The sequence below is a fragment of the Myotis davidii genome, unplaced genomic scaffold, assembly GCF_000327345.1.
Source record: "Myotis davidii unplaced genomic scaffold, ASM32734v1 scaffold478, whole genome shotgun sequence".
NCBI classification, from domain to species: domain Eukaryota; kingdom Metazoa; phylum Chordata; class Mammalia; order Chiroptera; family Vespertilionidae; genus Myotis; species Myotis davidii.
In genome coordinates this window covers 733,656-750,753 of record NW_006289570.1, presented here as the reverse complement: position 1 = coordinate 750,753, position 17,098 = coordinate 733,656, and the positions used below count along the sequence as shown (strand labels likewise).

Here is a 17,098-nt window from a genome sequence, read left to right as displayed (position 1 = left end):
TAATCAAAATCAGAAAGTAATTTAGAGACCAAGAGCCTTTGTCTGAAAAGGCACCTCAACCCAGAGCAAGAAATACAACTGGACAAAGCAGGGGTCGGAGCCACACTTACGTTCTTCCACCTCCTGTTTCAGATACTCCAAAGCACGAGTGAAGGCGGACCGCAACTCTTCCAGCTCTTTACTGGAGTCTGGAAGCAAGAGGTCTGCTTAATGAAACCACATACCACATCTTCTTTTTATCGCACACTGAAACTCCCACGGCCTGTTTATGCACCTGGCACCATGCTGGGGACACAAAAGTGAAATTGCCAGCCCCTGCTCTCATCACACAGTGGGAAAGAGACACTGGAGCAGAGCACAGCACGGGCAGTATAGTGACAACAGTGAGCACAGGGTGCCGTGTGGGGTCTCCCCCAGCCAGCAGAATGGCTGAAGGTCACATGCAAGAACAAGTTAGACAGGGTTCTGGCTGCTATTCTTTTTGAGGGGAAAGGAGAAAGAAAAGGGAGCCCTGCAGAGGTTTAAAGATTTAATAGAAACACAGCAGTCTTAGTTAGAGAACTATTTCGGACATACAGAAGGGAGGGAAGAGAAAAATGCAAAATGAGACAGAAGCTAGCAGAAGCCAGCATAAAACCTAAGGACCATTACTCCCTTCCTTTATAATCCACAGCATGACTTGTTCAAGACTTAAACCGCTAAAGCTTTTTTTTGGGGGGGGGATATTTAGTAAGTATATTGGTGGGTCACACAGTTGTTAACCAATGGCTGGTCTATAACATTTGCCCAATCACAATGTATTTGGGCAACTAGAACATCTCACCAAAAGATATGTTAAGGAAAAGCAGTTCTGATATAAAGCACAGGAACTTAAATACCTTGTTTGAAATCAACCCTTCTCCTCAGGTAATCAAGGTATGCTTGCCAAATCTCCACATAGTCCGTGGCCTGAATGAAGCCAGCACTCAAAGCTTTCTCGAAGGTCACTGGAGGTGAAGAAAAGACAGGGTTTGTGGCCAATGAAAAAAGAAACAAATATACAGTCATCAAGATTATTCTAAAAACCTTTACTGATTATAAAATACTATATGATTCAGCATCACAATAAGATACAATGAGCTAGAAAGAAATGTTCAAGAGGAGAGCTCCTGCGGCAAGGCACACGCTGTGTCTGGAAAAGGCAGTCAGAGTTCCAGGTCAAGTAAGCTTGGAGAAAAGACTCCTGGGAGATCACAATAAACATCAGCATGTTAAAAAGCTCTAAGAAGTCAAAAATACAACCAGTTTACCTCCCACTTAGAGCCCTTTTTGTCACTACTACCCACTCTCCCAAAGGAACACCCTGGGAAATGCTGACTCAGTGACGTCCTCAGAACTCTAGCTCTGACTTGGTACAAGTTCTGAAGGCTTCCAAGAGAAACATTCGCACCAGAAATCACGTGATGGTCAACTCCGTGTCTTTCCATGGCCAAGAGGTACCGGCTCCACAGGGCAACTGTCCAGGGGCAGTTTCTAACAGCACGATTATGTACAGATAAAACCAAATCCTTTACTTTCAGCTGCCGGTCCTATGACAAAGAATTCCAGGGTTAGGAGATAAAAATTTATGGTTTAAAGTTCACCATCCACGAGACATTTCCAGAACCACCGACAAAAGAAATTCCCTTAGAAATGTCTCTTGTGACTGATTTCTTCAACAAAGAAATCACAAAAGGAGTGAGAGAGAAGAGAGGTGGAGTGGGCAACCTACAGATTAAATGTCCAGAAATAATGTATAGATCAAGTTTGGATCCTGATTCAAATCTGTTATACGTACATACTGAAATTATTTACCAAGGAAATGTGATTTCTGGATTTAATATAAAACAACATGGAATGGGGAAAGTAGGTAAGGTTATAGATGAAACCACATTAATGCCATTAGGTCATTGTTGAAGCTGGTGATGGGTACATAAGGTTGCATTTTACTAATCTGTCTACATTTATGTGATTACATTTTTCCATAATAAAAGGTTAAAATTTTTTTTAATTTAATCTGTTATAAAGTTTTCAATATTAAGACTATGTAATCCTAAAACACTCGGAGGACTTCCTAAGTGACCTGACAAACGGAAGGAGGATGAAGGATAAATTAGGAGAACAGAGATGAGCAGCATACAACTAACTCCGAGCACTCTTATTGGTTTTCTTTAGATAGAGCCCAAATTGGTAAAAGTAAAATGAAATCAGAAGAGTTATCTTACTAGGTACTGACTGTAACGGATCCATAAGTCTGGAACCAGGCAGTTCTCAACCAGGGCACGCTCAAAGATCAACTGAATGCGAGCAGGATCGCCGATTTTCATCTCAAAATCGATGTATGCTTGATATTCGGCCAGCCTGGGAGCCTCTGCTTCCAACTGGACAAAGGAGAACGGCAAAGAAGTTGAAATGAGCTGCTCGATACTGTCAGGAAGCACAACACATCCTCATATTCAACTCTGCTGAGACTGGCTACTCCAAGAACCACCAATCCCCGCTCAGAACCTCTGCACATCAGGGCCCACAAAAGTGCCCCGTCACTGCATTAGCTACAAAAGCTCCTCAAACCCTTTTCTAAATCCATCCCTGGACTACCGGGAATTTAAATCAGGAACTGAATGAAGGAGAAGCACCCTCGCCAATGACCAATGCAAGGCATCCTTCCAAAACAGAAGTTATTTCCATGGCCTACTGAGTGGAGGAGAGAAAGCAACCACGCTAGAGTAATCCGGTGCCTTGTGCTAGTTCAGGTTTCTCATTCCAAATACCAGCTCCTTCCAAGTACAGGTACATGCAGAAGATGGAAGAGGTATGCTGAATGTTTATTGATCCAAAGACGTACAATCAAAATCTTTTTGAACAAAACCCTCTTATTCAACTTTTCAGCCACACTCTGCTGATAGTCGAAACAAAACTGAACTGGCTGAGGCTGTCATTAATGAGGCTTTGTGAAATAAATTACATATAAATCACCCTGCCAAGTACAGGTACATGCAGAAGATGGAAGAGGTATGCTGAATGTTTATTGATCCAAAGACGTACAATCAAAATCTTTTTGAACAAAACCCTCTTATTCAACTTTTCAGCCACACTCTGCTGATAGTCGAAACAAAACTGAACTGGCTGAGGCTGTCATTAATGAGGCTTTGTGAAATAAATAACATACAAATCATTTACATGTAAGAGAGAGAGAGAGAGAGGGAGCACATGCAGACCAGCGAGAGAGCACACAGGTTCTAAACATAGAAAGCTGTCTTAGAGCTGCAGTTCCTCGTAAAAATGACAAACTAGTGACCCAGACACACTGTGCCATTGAAAACTACTAAAACTGCTGGACTAAATATAAAAAGCATCCTGAAAATCACCAACAAACTCGTAAAGAAATACTAAGGACAAGATCTAAGTGAAGGTGGTTAAGTGCTGGCCTAAGGTATATTAAGACTTTGATCGTCACAACAGTCCTGTGAGGCAGGTATCATTGCTACCCCCATATTGTTCAAGGCAAATGAAATTTAAGGACAAGATCTAAGTGAAGGTGGTTAAGTGAAGGTTAAGCGTTTGCTGGCCTAAGGTATATTAAGACTTTGATCTTCACAACAGTCCTATGAGGCAGGTATCATTACTACCCCCATACTGTTCAAGGCAAATGAAACGCAAGGAGGCTAAGTACCAGCCCAAAATCAGAGCTACTAAGCGGCAGAGCTAAAATTCAAACTGGAGGTAGCCTGGCTCTCAGTGTCTGTATTCTTCAGGCCACGAGAGAGACCAAAATCAAAGCCAAGAAGCCCAACAAACCACAGGCAAGATAAATACAAGATATTCACACCTGGACCTGCGGTGATGAAATTGTAGGACATCACACAAATCAGAGAGATATTAAAACCAACCAGAGGAAAAATAAGGGTTACCTTCACAGAAGCAAGAGTTAGACAGACACCTGATGTGTCAACAACAGAAGCCTAAGACAAAAATGAACCTTTAATTGCTGAGAGAACACAACTGTAGGTCTAGAATTCTATATCCTGAGAAATGAACTTTCAAGGAGAGCAACAAAGTTAAACTTTTTCAAACAAAAACCAAGAAAATCTGGAAAATCCGTTACGAGCAAATGTCCAGTGTGGGAGCCTAAAGGATAGACTTCAGGCAGCAGAAAAGTGCTTCCAGATGGAAAATCTAGGACGCAGGAAGGAAGGAGAAAGCGGGACATGCATGCAGTAAATGTAAACAAACTGGACTGTATGATGCAAAATGAACAATGATGCCTGTAGATCAAACAAAAAGGCAAGAAATACAAGATCATAAGAGACTAAGTCTGAGGAACGGTAAATGAAGTTAAAAGTATTCTAAGACCAAGAAAAAGGAAAAAAATGCCACTTACAAATAATATTGTATAAAAAAACACAACTACTGTCAACACAGAAAATCCGAAAGAATCCATCACTTATTTTTATTTACTAATTTTTAGAGAGCGAGGAAGGGAGGGAGGGAGGGAGAAAAACATGGATTTGTTGTTCCACTTATTTATGCATTCACTGGTTGATTCTTATATGTGCCCTAACCAGAGTTATCAAACCCACAATCTTGGTGTATCAGGATGATGCTCTAACCAATTGAGCTACCTGCCAGGGCATAAATTATTAATATTAGTAAGAATCTAGCAAGTTAGATAAAAAATTAAAAACAAATTACATTTTATATATTAGGAGCAACTAGAAAATAAAATCTTTAAAAAGATATAATGTGCCCTGGCCAGTTTGGCTCAGCGAATAGAGCGTTGGCCTATGTACTGAGGGGTCCTGGGTTCGATTCTGACCAAGGGCACATGCAGGCTTGATCCCCAGTAGGGGCCATGCAGGAGGCAACCAATCCATGATTCTCTTTCATCATTGATGTTTCTCTCTCTCTCTCTCCTCTCTCCTCTCTCCCTCTATCTCTCTCTTTTCCTCTCTTAAATCAATAAAGAAATATATTTTTTAAAAAAAGATATAATGTAAACCAGTGGGATGGCACAAAGAGGCCAGAAATAGACCCACACATAAATGGACAGCTAATCTGTGACAGATGTGCGGCTACACATGCGTGAGGGGAGAGTGAATTAAGAGAATGAGTGCGGAAACAACTGGTTCTCCATATGGAAAAATGAAACTGGACCCTGCTTCATACTATACACAAAAATCAACTCCAAATGGAGACCTAAACATAAAGTATTAGATTATAAACTTTCAGAAAAAAATAGAGCTAAGTACATTAATGATTTTGGAGTACAGAGAGATTTCTTAAGCGTAACAAAAGCACAAACAATGAGGAAGAGAATGATAAACCCATGTACATTAAAATTAAGACTGGGGGGGGATTCTGCAATACCTACAATCGAAAGGGAGATTTAAGTTTCAGGACCCCCACAAATCAATTAGAAAAAAGATAAACCAAAAGGAAAATGTGTCAAAGACACTTTTCACAAGAGGCACTTCACCAAAAAAAGTCTGAATGGCCAATCGATGTGAAAAGATGCTCAACCCCATTAGTAATCAGGGAAATGCAAATTAGAACACCAGTTTCAGACTCAACAGATTGGCTAAATTTAAGTATGTCGATATTCAAGGTAACAAAAGCAAGGAGGAATCCCAGGTGCTGCTGGAGGCGTGTAAACTGACAACCTGGAGAACAGTGCCATCCCTAGGTACACACTTAGAGAAACTCTCTTCCCTGTGTCCAAGAGATATGTTCAATGTCCAAGCAACGCTGTGGCTCCTAGCAGAACACTGGAAATAACCCAACTAAGAACATGGATAGATTGTTTATATACAGACAACTTTATAGCAAAACAAATGGGCTGTAACTATACTTATCAATGAGTAAAACCCCAAATCAGGTTGAATAAAAAAATATACAGCATGATTCCACTATATACAAGTTAAGAAACTTTAAACAATATATTAATTAAGGATACGTTCACAGGTTGTAAAACTATAAAGAAAAGCAAGGGAATGAGTATCACAAAAGTCAGGAAAGTGATTACCTCTCGGGAGAGGGAAGAGGAGGCAATCGGAGAGGGGCACATAGGAGACTTCTAAGGTACTGGCAATGTTCTATTTCTTAACCTGGGTGGTAGGTACATGGATGTTCACTTTATTATTAGTATGTAAACTGTAATATACATTTATACACTCTATATATTTCACAATAAAACAAGTTTTAAAGAAACTGTTTTACTTGCAACTACCGATCAGGGAAAAGCTTATAGAGAGAAGTTTACTGTAAAAGCAGCCAACACTTACCAGTGCTTCCTCGTAAGGTTTGTATTTCTCCAACTGCTGTAGCGCTTTGTGATAGCTCTGAATTACCGACTCGGGTATTGGGTCTTCCGACCACTCTTCATACTCTGCAAATGTTGCCTCCATATCTATTGAAAAATGGATTCAGCCCCTTGGGTCTTGTAATTGGATCTTAAGAATCCAAACATAGATTAAACCATGAGAGTCGAATGCCACTAACCCCTCCCACATCAGTGGCCATAGCAGCTCTTACTGACCAAATCCTGAGCTCTCCTGCTGAGCTCACACTTGGCCTTAGACTCTGTCTCAAAATACTATCCCAGGCAGTCCTACCAATTAATCAATCAGAATTCATGGAACTAATAGCAAAGCTTTAACACTTACCTGGCACTTCCTAGGTTCTAAGTCATCATAGCCATTAACTCATCTGATCCTCACAACTCTATGAGGTGGGTTCTACTGTGATCCCCATTTTGCACTGTCCACAGGAAACGGCAGAGCAAGGGTTTGAACGCTACTCACTATGCTAGGCTGCCTCAAACTGGGATGAGATGAAATCTACAAGCCAGTTCCATTCTAGCCTTTTCTGCATGTCACCCAAAGATTCAACTGGAGAGACTCTATGATTTGTTAAATGAAATCCAAGTAAGCTGTGAAGTAAAATGAGAAATAACTTCCGGGCTCAAGTGAAGTTATCCAGAGGTTCTGAGGGTGCACAGTACACCAGGTCTAGGGAACAAACAAGATGGCAGCGCCAAACTCTTCCCATGCTCGGAAAAATCCTCCCAGTGCTGCTCATGCTCCAGCTCCAGAACCTCAAAGGCGTGGCTTTCCAATATATATTCCCCAAAAAAGGAGAATCCTTACCAAACCCCAGGAAATTCAGGTATGAATACTTGTGACCCATGGTGCTCCTGAACCAGATCACCCCACCAAGGAATGGTCCAGGCCCACATAAACTCCCCAGGTAGTGGAAGAGGGTACTCCTCAAGAGAAAATGTTCCCAATTCAATCCAGCTTCCCCAGAAAATGCAGGGAGTCAGTTTCGCTATTCCTTTCAGAGACAGAGAGCCCCCTCTCTGCCTCTCCAACAATGTCCACACGACTGGGACTTCCTGCCTCTGACCCTCATAACTAACTTGAGCATTAATAATTCAAGATACACTTTACCAAGGGACTCGTCCACAGTCACGCTGTCCGGTGAGAGTAAGGACACCAGCCACATTTGCCTCATGGGATGCTGGGAAAGGCCGAATCACATGACATACCCCAAAGCATTTTAAAAATCACGAAGGGCTGGCTCTTGTCTTACCGTAGAGTGGGATTGCCAACTGTCGCCGGAAGAGACTGTGCACTTTCTCCAGCTGTGAATCAAAGGTTTGTTCCCGGTCAAAAGGGGAAAGGAAGCCAGCCATGGGCTAAAGAAGTAAATTTGTAGTAAATGACAAACTTTGGTCCTTCCTACCTCAAAATTATTTCATAAAAAAAACTTCAACACATTTTCAAACTAAAGAAAAAAAAATTATGACCTCTTACACATGAGGTAATGCTTGGTAAAGATGAAGGCAGCACTGCCGATTTTTCAACAGGGACGTAATTCAAGAATGAACTGGGCTACTTTAACAATAACAACCAAACATTAGAGGGCTTCACTGTGTATCAGTAACTGTGTGCACACACACAAACACAGTGGAGAGGGACAGTAAAATTCTGTAAGTAGTCGTCTAAAAATTGCAATTCTGATGGAGTCAAATCTCTCACAGTTACTACTGGACATTTTTGGGGGGAGGGGGTAGGAAAGGGGTAGTGACATGGTTATTTTGTATTTTATTCTGGAGCCAGTAACTAAAGCAGTAGGATTTTTAAGTATCAAGAACAAATTGTAGGGTCATGTGTAAGAAATCATTCTTGCTAGTCTAAAAGACTTTTTATGTCATATATTTATCTGCCCGCACACTAGGGAATTGGCGAAGACCATTTTATTAACTATGTCCTTCCAAGAGCACTTACACAGACAGCCCGACTATTCAAAAGGCAAGCACTGGTCTCGGAGGCGGGGAACTCACCCGGGCAGCTTCCACAATCGCATTTTCGAACTCCCGGTAAGCCTCCCAGATGGCCAGTCCTTTGGTCATATGTAAGCCGACAGACGAGAGAGCCCTTTCAAACACAGAGCGGACTTTCTCCAGGCCACCTTTCTGACCAATCCCACCGACTGAGTACTGGCCATACTCTAGCCAAATGTTTGGACCTAAAAATGAGGAGAGTTCTGTTAGTTCACAACATGAGACACCCAAATATCAAAAATGAGGCATAACAAAAGAAATGTGCCCACCAAAAAAGTACTCATTCATGCAAAAAGGTAAGAGCATCATCAATATGCAACCCAATTCACCTACACTAATGCTGCAGGCTAAAAAGAAAGTATACCTAAACAATGTTCATAGCAGGTATATTCGTTGAGATGTTGCTGAATAAACAATATATGCCAAGAGGTAATATGTAAAAAGACCATGATCATAAAGCTTATTTATTAAAACTGAAGAAACTCAGTGATAGATTTCAATGAAAATAGTTAAGAATCTGAGTCAATCTTCAGAAAGATTTCAAAGCCTAGAATTTTTCAAAATGAAAAACATTAAAAGCACCAATACTGTTAATAGAAATCTGTATTTTAAAATCTCTGTTTTTAATGACTTTTAAACAGTGACAAAAAAAGGCTTGGTTGCTTTGTTCCTTTCACTCTTTTTAAATTTTTATCTACTCACTCCCACAACTTTAAGACCAGACCAATGAAAGATCTTCATGAATGCATCAGTTCTTACTGTACATGGTTTGCCTGTACTTTTCAAAGACCTGAAAATAATTTCAGAAGCCTATACACTAACTTTGTAAAATAAAAATACTAGATACAGAAGCCAATTTGAGGATGACCATGTTTTCCTGAGGCAGGTTTACTTCAAGAACTTAGCCAAAGCTTTAGCCACTTTGTTTCGTGCACCAATAAAGAGCTGCCAGATGGGCTGCAAAAAAAAAAAAAATGGAAATGATCTAGCTCTTGGAGGTTAAGGCCTGAGTGAGGGGAGGTCAAGTTTACAGATGGTCTGTGAAGCGGTTCCTCCTCTCAGAGAAGGTAATTTTCAACAGATGACATCATGGCCCCTCTCAACACTTAATCTAGACAGGGGCAAATATTAGAAACGGCATTTTAACTCAGAAAACCCAAGGGTACCGAGCCCACAGTGACTCTGAGAGACAAACAAAAGAAGGTGTCACTAGATCCCAAGTTCCAAAATAGGCATGAAGCCTCCGCACAAGGCTCCTCGAGACCGAGGAACCCTGTTTTCAAAACCTCTGAGGAGCCAAAGGGCCGAGCCATCTCCGACTACTGGAGCATCAACCACCCCACTACTGAGTGGCACATGCTGAGAAACACAGGAAGGCCATCCTTGGCATCTTCAAATATGAAAAAACAGTTAAAAACAAAAATACTAAAATACAAAGAATAGAAAAAAATAAATAAAAAGGACAACAAAATAAAAAGCAGGCAAAGTGGCTTCTGAACATTCAAAACAAGTGGCAATTTGCACACACTGAAGCTCCCGAAAATAACACAACGTCCCCTGGGGGTCCCATTCGAAACTACTTATGAGACATCCTCTAAGGAGCGTGATCACCTGGTCCCTGACCCACAGCAGCCCTGGAGCAGCTGGTGGAAGGGCAGGCAGCTGTCATCAGCACTAAGTGACAGCAGAGGCCTGACAGCAGGGAGGACTACAAACCCTAAGGGACTGAGAACCATCACAGGCAGCCCGGAAGGATAAAAGATCCTTGCAGGGAGAGGGCTGGTACTGTTAATGACTCTGAGACCTTAAGAAGGGGGTAACAGGACCAGCAGAAAACGAGGTACATCATGCATTTGGAACGCAGAGATTCTAAGAGGCCACAGGGCCGGCACCACCTGAGCAAAGACACGGGATAGCTTTTAAAGACACATTCAGTATAATTTTATATTCACCAAACACCTATTATTTTCATTATTTGAATTATAAAAAGTAAAAAAGTTTATCTTCTTCTTGGCTGGTAAAGGTACAGGAGAAATCCTCTCCCTCCGGACAGTCTATCTACTAAGTGCTGACTGCTCTCCAGGGGAAGTGCCCAGAGTGAGGACTGAGGAGAATCAGATGGGGAAGGAGGGCTTAATTAAAAGGGGGGGGTGGGGGGGTGTTGTAATGCTTTTTAATGTGTTTTGTCCACAGCACTGATGTGTTCCCCAATGTATGTAGAGACAATGTTTAGAGAATTAACCATCAACAGGGACGGCTGAAAGGACTTAAGGGGAAGTCGGGCATCCACCTTCACTTGCACTGCTGACCGGTCTGCACCCGGAGACCAGGGAGCTCTGTGGTGGGGGAGGGTCTGTACCGCGAGCGCAGTGGTGGCCACCGGAAGCTACATGGATAACATCTACAGAACAACACACAGGCACTGCACCAAGGGCAACTTCCTGGTTTTGATTCTATACTACTGTTATAAAATACTGGGGAAAACTGGACAAAATAAGTACATAGGACTTCTTTGTGCTACTTTTGCAATTTCCTATAAATACAGAATTATTTCAAAAAGAAGTTTTAAGGTTTTTATATGAAAAATAAAAATTCTGTCCAAAACTTCTAAAAATCTATTCAATGTGTAAAAGATGACCTTTAGTCATCTGGAACTACCATGTAAATTCTTCCTGCCAGGTAAGTGCTGGGTGTGAGTATATTCATCCACTTAAATGAACCTCAGATATTACAGGTTCGGTTCCAGCCCCCTCCCCACCCCCCACCCCCAATGAAGCAAATATCGAAATATAAAGCCAATCTCACAAATTTTTTTGTTTTCCAGTACATATAAAAGTTATGTTTATACTATAATGTAGTCTATTAGGTGTGCAATAGAGTATGTCTTTAAAAATGTACATACCTTAATTTTTTTAAACTTTGTTAAAAAATGCTAACTCTCATCTGAGATTGTTGGTGAAAATGGTGCCGATACATTTGTTCAACACAGGGTTACCACAAACTTTCAAATTGTAACAAAAAAGAAAAAATACCATCTGTGAGATGCGATAAAGCTAAGTGCAATACAGTCAGATATGCCTATGTCTTAAAACCAAATATCTTCAACTGAAAACCATAGACAGTAATAATAGATGAACTCAATCTTCCTAATTGCTAGATGAATGCTGTCTTCTGGGCAGCAGCATCCCACAACACAGTCTAGACAGCAGAGACTGATGCAGGTGACACTGCCGGGCGCCCTGGAAAAGGCCTGCGGGGACTTACATATGTAATCCTTCACGGCTTTCTCAAAGAGGTCGTACACGTGCTCTCGGTCCAGGCCGTCCATGGCCATGCTGATCTCATCGTGCAGCCACTCCAGCCAGAGCTCTACAAGACAACAGCCTGCGTTACCACCTCCCTCCCCAGAGGGCGGTCTGAAAGCAGCAATGTAGTGCGAGTCATCAGCAGGCAAGCGTTTCATCTTACACAACCTGGCACAGGTCACAAAATCTCAATTCTTAAAGCCTGCATCAAGCACAGAAGTTTATGGCTCCAGATAAGATTAAATCACTAAAATCATAATATTCTACAGCTGTTGAGAACTTCATGGTTTGCAAATTCGGTGCCTATAAAAGCAGCCCGGCTGGTGAGGCGTTACCTTCTGTCAAAGGGAAGATCTCACTCATCTTCTGGCGGGCCACCCTCACTTTGGTGAGCTCCCCTTCCAGCCGTAGCAGCCTGATCAGGTCCACGTGGCAGTTGTAGTCATAGACGTTGATAGACAGCTAAAAGGAAAAAAGACAGCCGGTGAAATTTAAAATGCCATCATCAAAATAATAACTTAGCTTTTTTTTTTTTACCACTGGTGACAATGCACACGTCTGTCACAAACAAAATAAATGTGCTACCTGGGAGAGCCTCTGAAACAGAAATGAAACCTCAGGAAAGGGAAGAAAAAAGATCAATACAAGAGGCTTTTTATAATAACCATAAAGTTCCCTCAAGTCCGTCACAATTCCCGTCAGCACACATTTAGTTCTCTCTGAAATACAGGAAATATTCTAACGAAACAAATAAGTAATAGTGTGGCCTTAGGCTCGTTATTAACTGTCCTAAGCCTCCATTCCCTCACTTTGGTGAGCTCCCCTTCCAGCCGTAGCAGCCTGATCAGGTCCACGTGGCAGTTGTAGTCATAGACGTTGATAGACAGCTAAAAGGAAAAAAGACAGCCGGTGAAATTTAAAATGCCATCATCAAAATAATAACTTAGCTTTTTTTTTTTTACCACTGGTGACAATGCACACGTCTGTCACAAACAAAATAAATGTGCTACCTGGGAGAGCCTCTGAAACAGAAATGAAACCTCAGGAAAGGGAAGAAAAAAGATCAATACAAGAGGCTTTTTATAATAACAACAAGTTCCCTCACGTCCGTCACAATTCCCGTCAGCACACACTTGGTTCTCTCTGAAATACAGGAAACATTCTAACGAAGCAAATAAGTAATAGTGTGGCGTTAGGCTCGTTATTAACTGTCCTAAGCCTCCATTTCCTCACCTTTAAATGGGGAAATCACTGTTTTCTGACTCATACGGTTCCTGTGAGGATTTTAAACATAATTTAGTAACGTGCTTTAGCATATGCCAGGCACATAGGTAATAGTTTTCTTCTACTAAATAAATAAAAAATCCCGATTGGTAGAAATAAGAATGACAACAGATTGATATCTTCTGAAGCTGAGTGATAAGCACATAAAGGTCTATTTCTATACCTGAAACTTTTCAAGCTAAAAATTTAAACAATAAATTAAGTGCTTAAAAAGCTATCATACATCTGAGACAAAAGGAAACTATAAAAATGTGTTACTATCTGACTTACACTCTTAAAGAATAGCTAAAGGAAGTTCTTCAAAAGAGGAAGGAAATGGTATGCTTTTGAAAAATAGACATTTGTCCTTTTATTATGTTTGGAAGGTTTGTTTTTCTGTTTTAATCTATGATATAGCTTGATTGACATTTTCTTATTAGTAATGTCTGTGTATATGTTTTTAAGGAATCCAAGGATAACTCTCCAGTTTAAATAAAAGAAAGGAAATAACTCTCAACATGAAAGACAAAAAGAAATGACTAAATACCTGGCCAAAATATACTTAAGAACAGAAACAAAGTTTTTGTGTTTGCAGTAAGATATAGGGTGTCCCAAATTCACGCAAGATTTGCAATTCTTGCGTGAATTTTGGGACACCCTATATAAGTTATCCTTCTCCTTACGTGTTTTCTAAATTGTATGTGACAGCAAATGTTTTACTAGTAAGACTACCTGAAACCCAAAACAATGATATTTAAAAAGCAGGGATGCAAAGGAGCATAAATGGAAGGGAGATTGCCACACCTCACTCAGTGGTAAAACATAAATACCAGGAAAGTCACACTGAATTCATGACCCATGACCATGACCCCAGTCTGAAAAACACAGATGCAAAAAAATAAATTGGAAAAACACCAATGCAGAGAAACTCTTACACATGTTCAACAGTAGCACAGTTCAACAGAAACAATGTTTTGTTGCAGCCTGTCTGTAATGAGGGTGGGGGGACTATAGCAATCCAAATGCTAGAACTGATCAAACAGTTGTCAAAATGAATAAACTGTGATGACAAGTAACATGAATGAACCTTAGAAACCCACTGCTGGGTGGAAAGCAGTCCCAGAAGATTATGTATAACATGATGTACCTTTTTAAAACCTCAAAAACAAACAAAAGTGGACATCACATTGCTTAAGGACACATACCTGAGTGATAAAACTATGTTTGCCAACAGAAGGAAACACAAGATTCAAGAACATAGTTACTGGGTTTTAGGAGGGGGCACGGGAGAAGGGGCAAGGCAGGACTGGGACAGGGGAGGCGCCCAAGACACATGCAGCAGTACCCATGCAGCTCTAACCCGCAGACGGGCGATGGGTGTTCATTTGATTACCATACTTTCTAATTTGCAGATGTGAACTGTATATGTATCAATTCACAAAGAAGAATCAATAACAGTAAGAATACGACCTGATTCTTTTAAAACCTTAAAAGACTTGTAGCAAGGTTCTCTTACACGTGATTTATAAAGCTTGACAAGCCGAACCCATCCATGATTATGTGATGGTTCGACAGGGCTGGACGAGGCCAGGACACACACGGTCTCGTCTCCCCTGGTTCTGTGTCCTCACCTGCACCAGGATAAGCTTGAGTGGCTGTCACCACACACTGACGGTTCCAAACTGACTGTCAAGTGTGGCACACAAGTAACAAGAGTTTAAAAAAGTTTGTGAAAGATGTGCTTTCCTCATTAAAAAACATCCTAGGCTCTCCCCGTCCCCCACCGACTCACAGCTTCCCTGAGTCTGAATGTGTTTTCTGAGCCTGGAGAGGGTGGGAGAGCCCTTACCGGTTGGTGTGAGGAAGGCCTGTGCAAACACCCCTCCACGAGTGCCATGTGTAATTCAGAAGACAAAGGTATAAAAGTCACGACATAGAGAACTGCCTCTAGGGTGATTTTTGGTCTAAATTTCTGATGTCCAGCCAAATGACGATAGCATGTATAGTAGGTGCTCTGAAAGTCTGTACGTGAAATGTATGCTGAGCTGCACTTATAAGACATCTTCACAGAGCTCACTCCGCACTGACGAGTGAGTGCACACGCTGGTCTATTCCCGTCCCAGGACTTCATGAACAAAGGACCTCTGACAAGGAGGCGGCTTAGCTCCTGCACAGGCTGATCTAACCGATTTCCTAACTCCCTAACGGCACAAACTGGACCTGGAGCGGGGGGTGGAGAAATAACAGAGGCCTGTGAAAGGACACATGTGAAAGGAGGCCTTGCATGGCACCTACTATGTGTAAAACTCTGCCAGCAGTTTTACACACGCTGTCACTTACGGTCCACAACAGCCCTGCATGTGTGTGTGTGTGGGGGGGGGCGACACTACAACAACCCTCACTTTAACAACTGGGACGCCATAGGCTCTGAAACTGAAATAACTTGCACGTGAGAATGACGAGTCTCAAGTTCACGGCACCCCCGCCCCCCAACCCGCCGGACCACACAGATGGGTCTCTGGTTCTCTCCTCCAGCAGGGTTTGCCCAGCAGCAGGCACCAGCAGATGCTTGGAGCGAGGAAGAGAGGGAGGCCAGGGTATGCCTCCTCCCACCCCAACCCCGATTGGAAACCGGGGCTGCACCCCTTGACCAAAGGCCTTGGCTCCTCAGGCGCCCTATCCACACCTTTCAAAATACCGGTCCCCCCTCCCCTCTTCAGGCCTGAAGACGGACACAGGTCCTGCTGTGACCAGCCCTGGGATGCTAACCTCCCCTCCCCATTTCCCTGCCCACCTTCACAAACACGGTGGTCCCTCCCTCTATTAACCTTAACGCAAATTATCCTAACTTATATCTGCTGGGACCCCGGACCGCACCAGAGTTAACAGGTTAGATCAGTGGTTCTCAACCTTGGCTGCACATTAGAATCACCTGGGTATCTTCTTAAAATCCTGATTTCTGGGCCTAACTGGTTTGGCTCAGTGGATAGAGCGTCGGCCTGGAACACCTGAAGGGTCCCAGGTTCAATTCCGGTCAAGGGCATGTACCTTGGTTGCGGGCACATCTCCAGTGGGAGGTGTGCAGGAGGCGGCTGATCAATGTTTCTAACTCTCTATCCCTCTCCTTCCTCTCTGTAAAAAAATCAGTAAAATGTGAGGCAGCTGATCAATGTTTCTCTCTCATTGATGTTTCTATCTCTCTATCTTTCCTTCTTCTCTGTAAAAAAAAATCAATAAAAAAATAAATAAAAACCCGGCCAAGCACACACAGCCGGGCCTCAGCCTCCGGACGCCGAAACCCCTACCTTTCCATTCCTACGACCGTCCTCAAGGTCGATACCGCCTTTCCTACCCCCTGGTCCCGCATCACCGTTCCTTCCCTAGAGGGAAACTCCTCCTGGCGAGGGGAGCGGTGTTTCTGCTGCGGGGCGTAGCTCCCCGGGGTGGGTAGGAGGGCAAGTGTGGCCCCCACTTGCAGGAAGTGTAGCCTCACGCCGGAGAAGTCCCTCCACAGAGAACCTCCGTTTCCTCGGTAAAACCGGGGACATTACCGCCTCCCTGGGTCGTGGCGAGGCTGCCATGGGATGCCGCCCGCACAGCCCCAGGCAAGCGCCCGCAACGCTGGGAGCTGCGGTGTGAATAGCGGGTTTGCTGCCCCGGCCGGCGGCTTCATTACCGCTCCGGACCCGGGAGGAGGAGGAGGGTCAGGCCCGGAACCTGGGGAGAGGGGGACCCCGCCGCCCGCCCCCGGGCGCACCTGCTCCTCCAGCCGCTCAATCTCCAGCTGGTTCTTCTCCTCCTCTTCGTCGTCCTCCCACTCGTCCTCGCCGGGGGAGCTCTCCGCCGAGGAGGCCATGGCGAACTCCTCGTCTCCATCGCTCTCACTCACGCCTTCCTCCCGCTGCTCGTCCCACGCAGGCCCCATGGCCTTGTAGGCCGCCGTGGCCACGGCGCGCGTTAGCACCTTCCTCCTCGTCCTGTCCGCCTTCGCCTCGTCCTCCTCGCCCTCAGCCTCGGGCCCCGCCTTGGGATTGGTCTCGGGTTCCGAAGCCGACGCTGCGGCCGCCGTCGCCATCTTGCGCTTCCAGCGACTCCCGGGTCTGCCCTGGGCCGCCTAAGACCCCTGGAGGTAGAGGCTGTCTGCGGCGCGCGCCTGATCAAAAACCTC

General features: G+C 43.4%; 1 protein-coding gene across 1 annotated transcript in view; it reads right to left on the bottom strand.

Annotated features, from left to right (window-relative positions):
- The window catches only part of SART3 (squamous cell carcinoma antigen recognized by T-cells 3), a 26,689-nt gene extending 9,591 nt beyond the window's left edge, over nt 1-17,098 (bottom strand). The window contains exons 1-10 of the mRNA XM_006762034.2: nt 16,688-17,098; nt 12,003-12,129; nt 11,627-11,731; nt 8,363-8,547; nt 7,609-7,660; nt 6,300-6,424; nt 2,244-2,399; nt 1,430-1,568; nt 879-986; nt 111-188 (exon numbers count right to left, since the gene is read on the bottom strand). Coding sequence (XP_006762097.1) covers nt 111-188; nt 879-986; nt 1,430-1,568; nt 2,244-2,399; nt 6,300-6,424; nt 7,609-7,660; nt 8,363-8,547; nt 11,627-11,731; nt 12,003-12,129; nt 16,688-17,005 — 1,393 coding nt within the window. The 5' untranslated portion in view covers nt 17,006-17,098. The remainder of the gene's footprint in view (nt 1-110; nt 189-878; nt 987-1,429; nt 1,569-2,243; nt 2,400-6,299; nt 6,425-7,608; nt 7,661-8,362; nt 8,548-11,626; nt 11,732-12,002; nt 12,130-16,687) is intronic.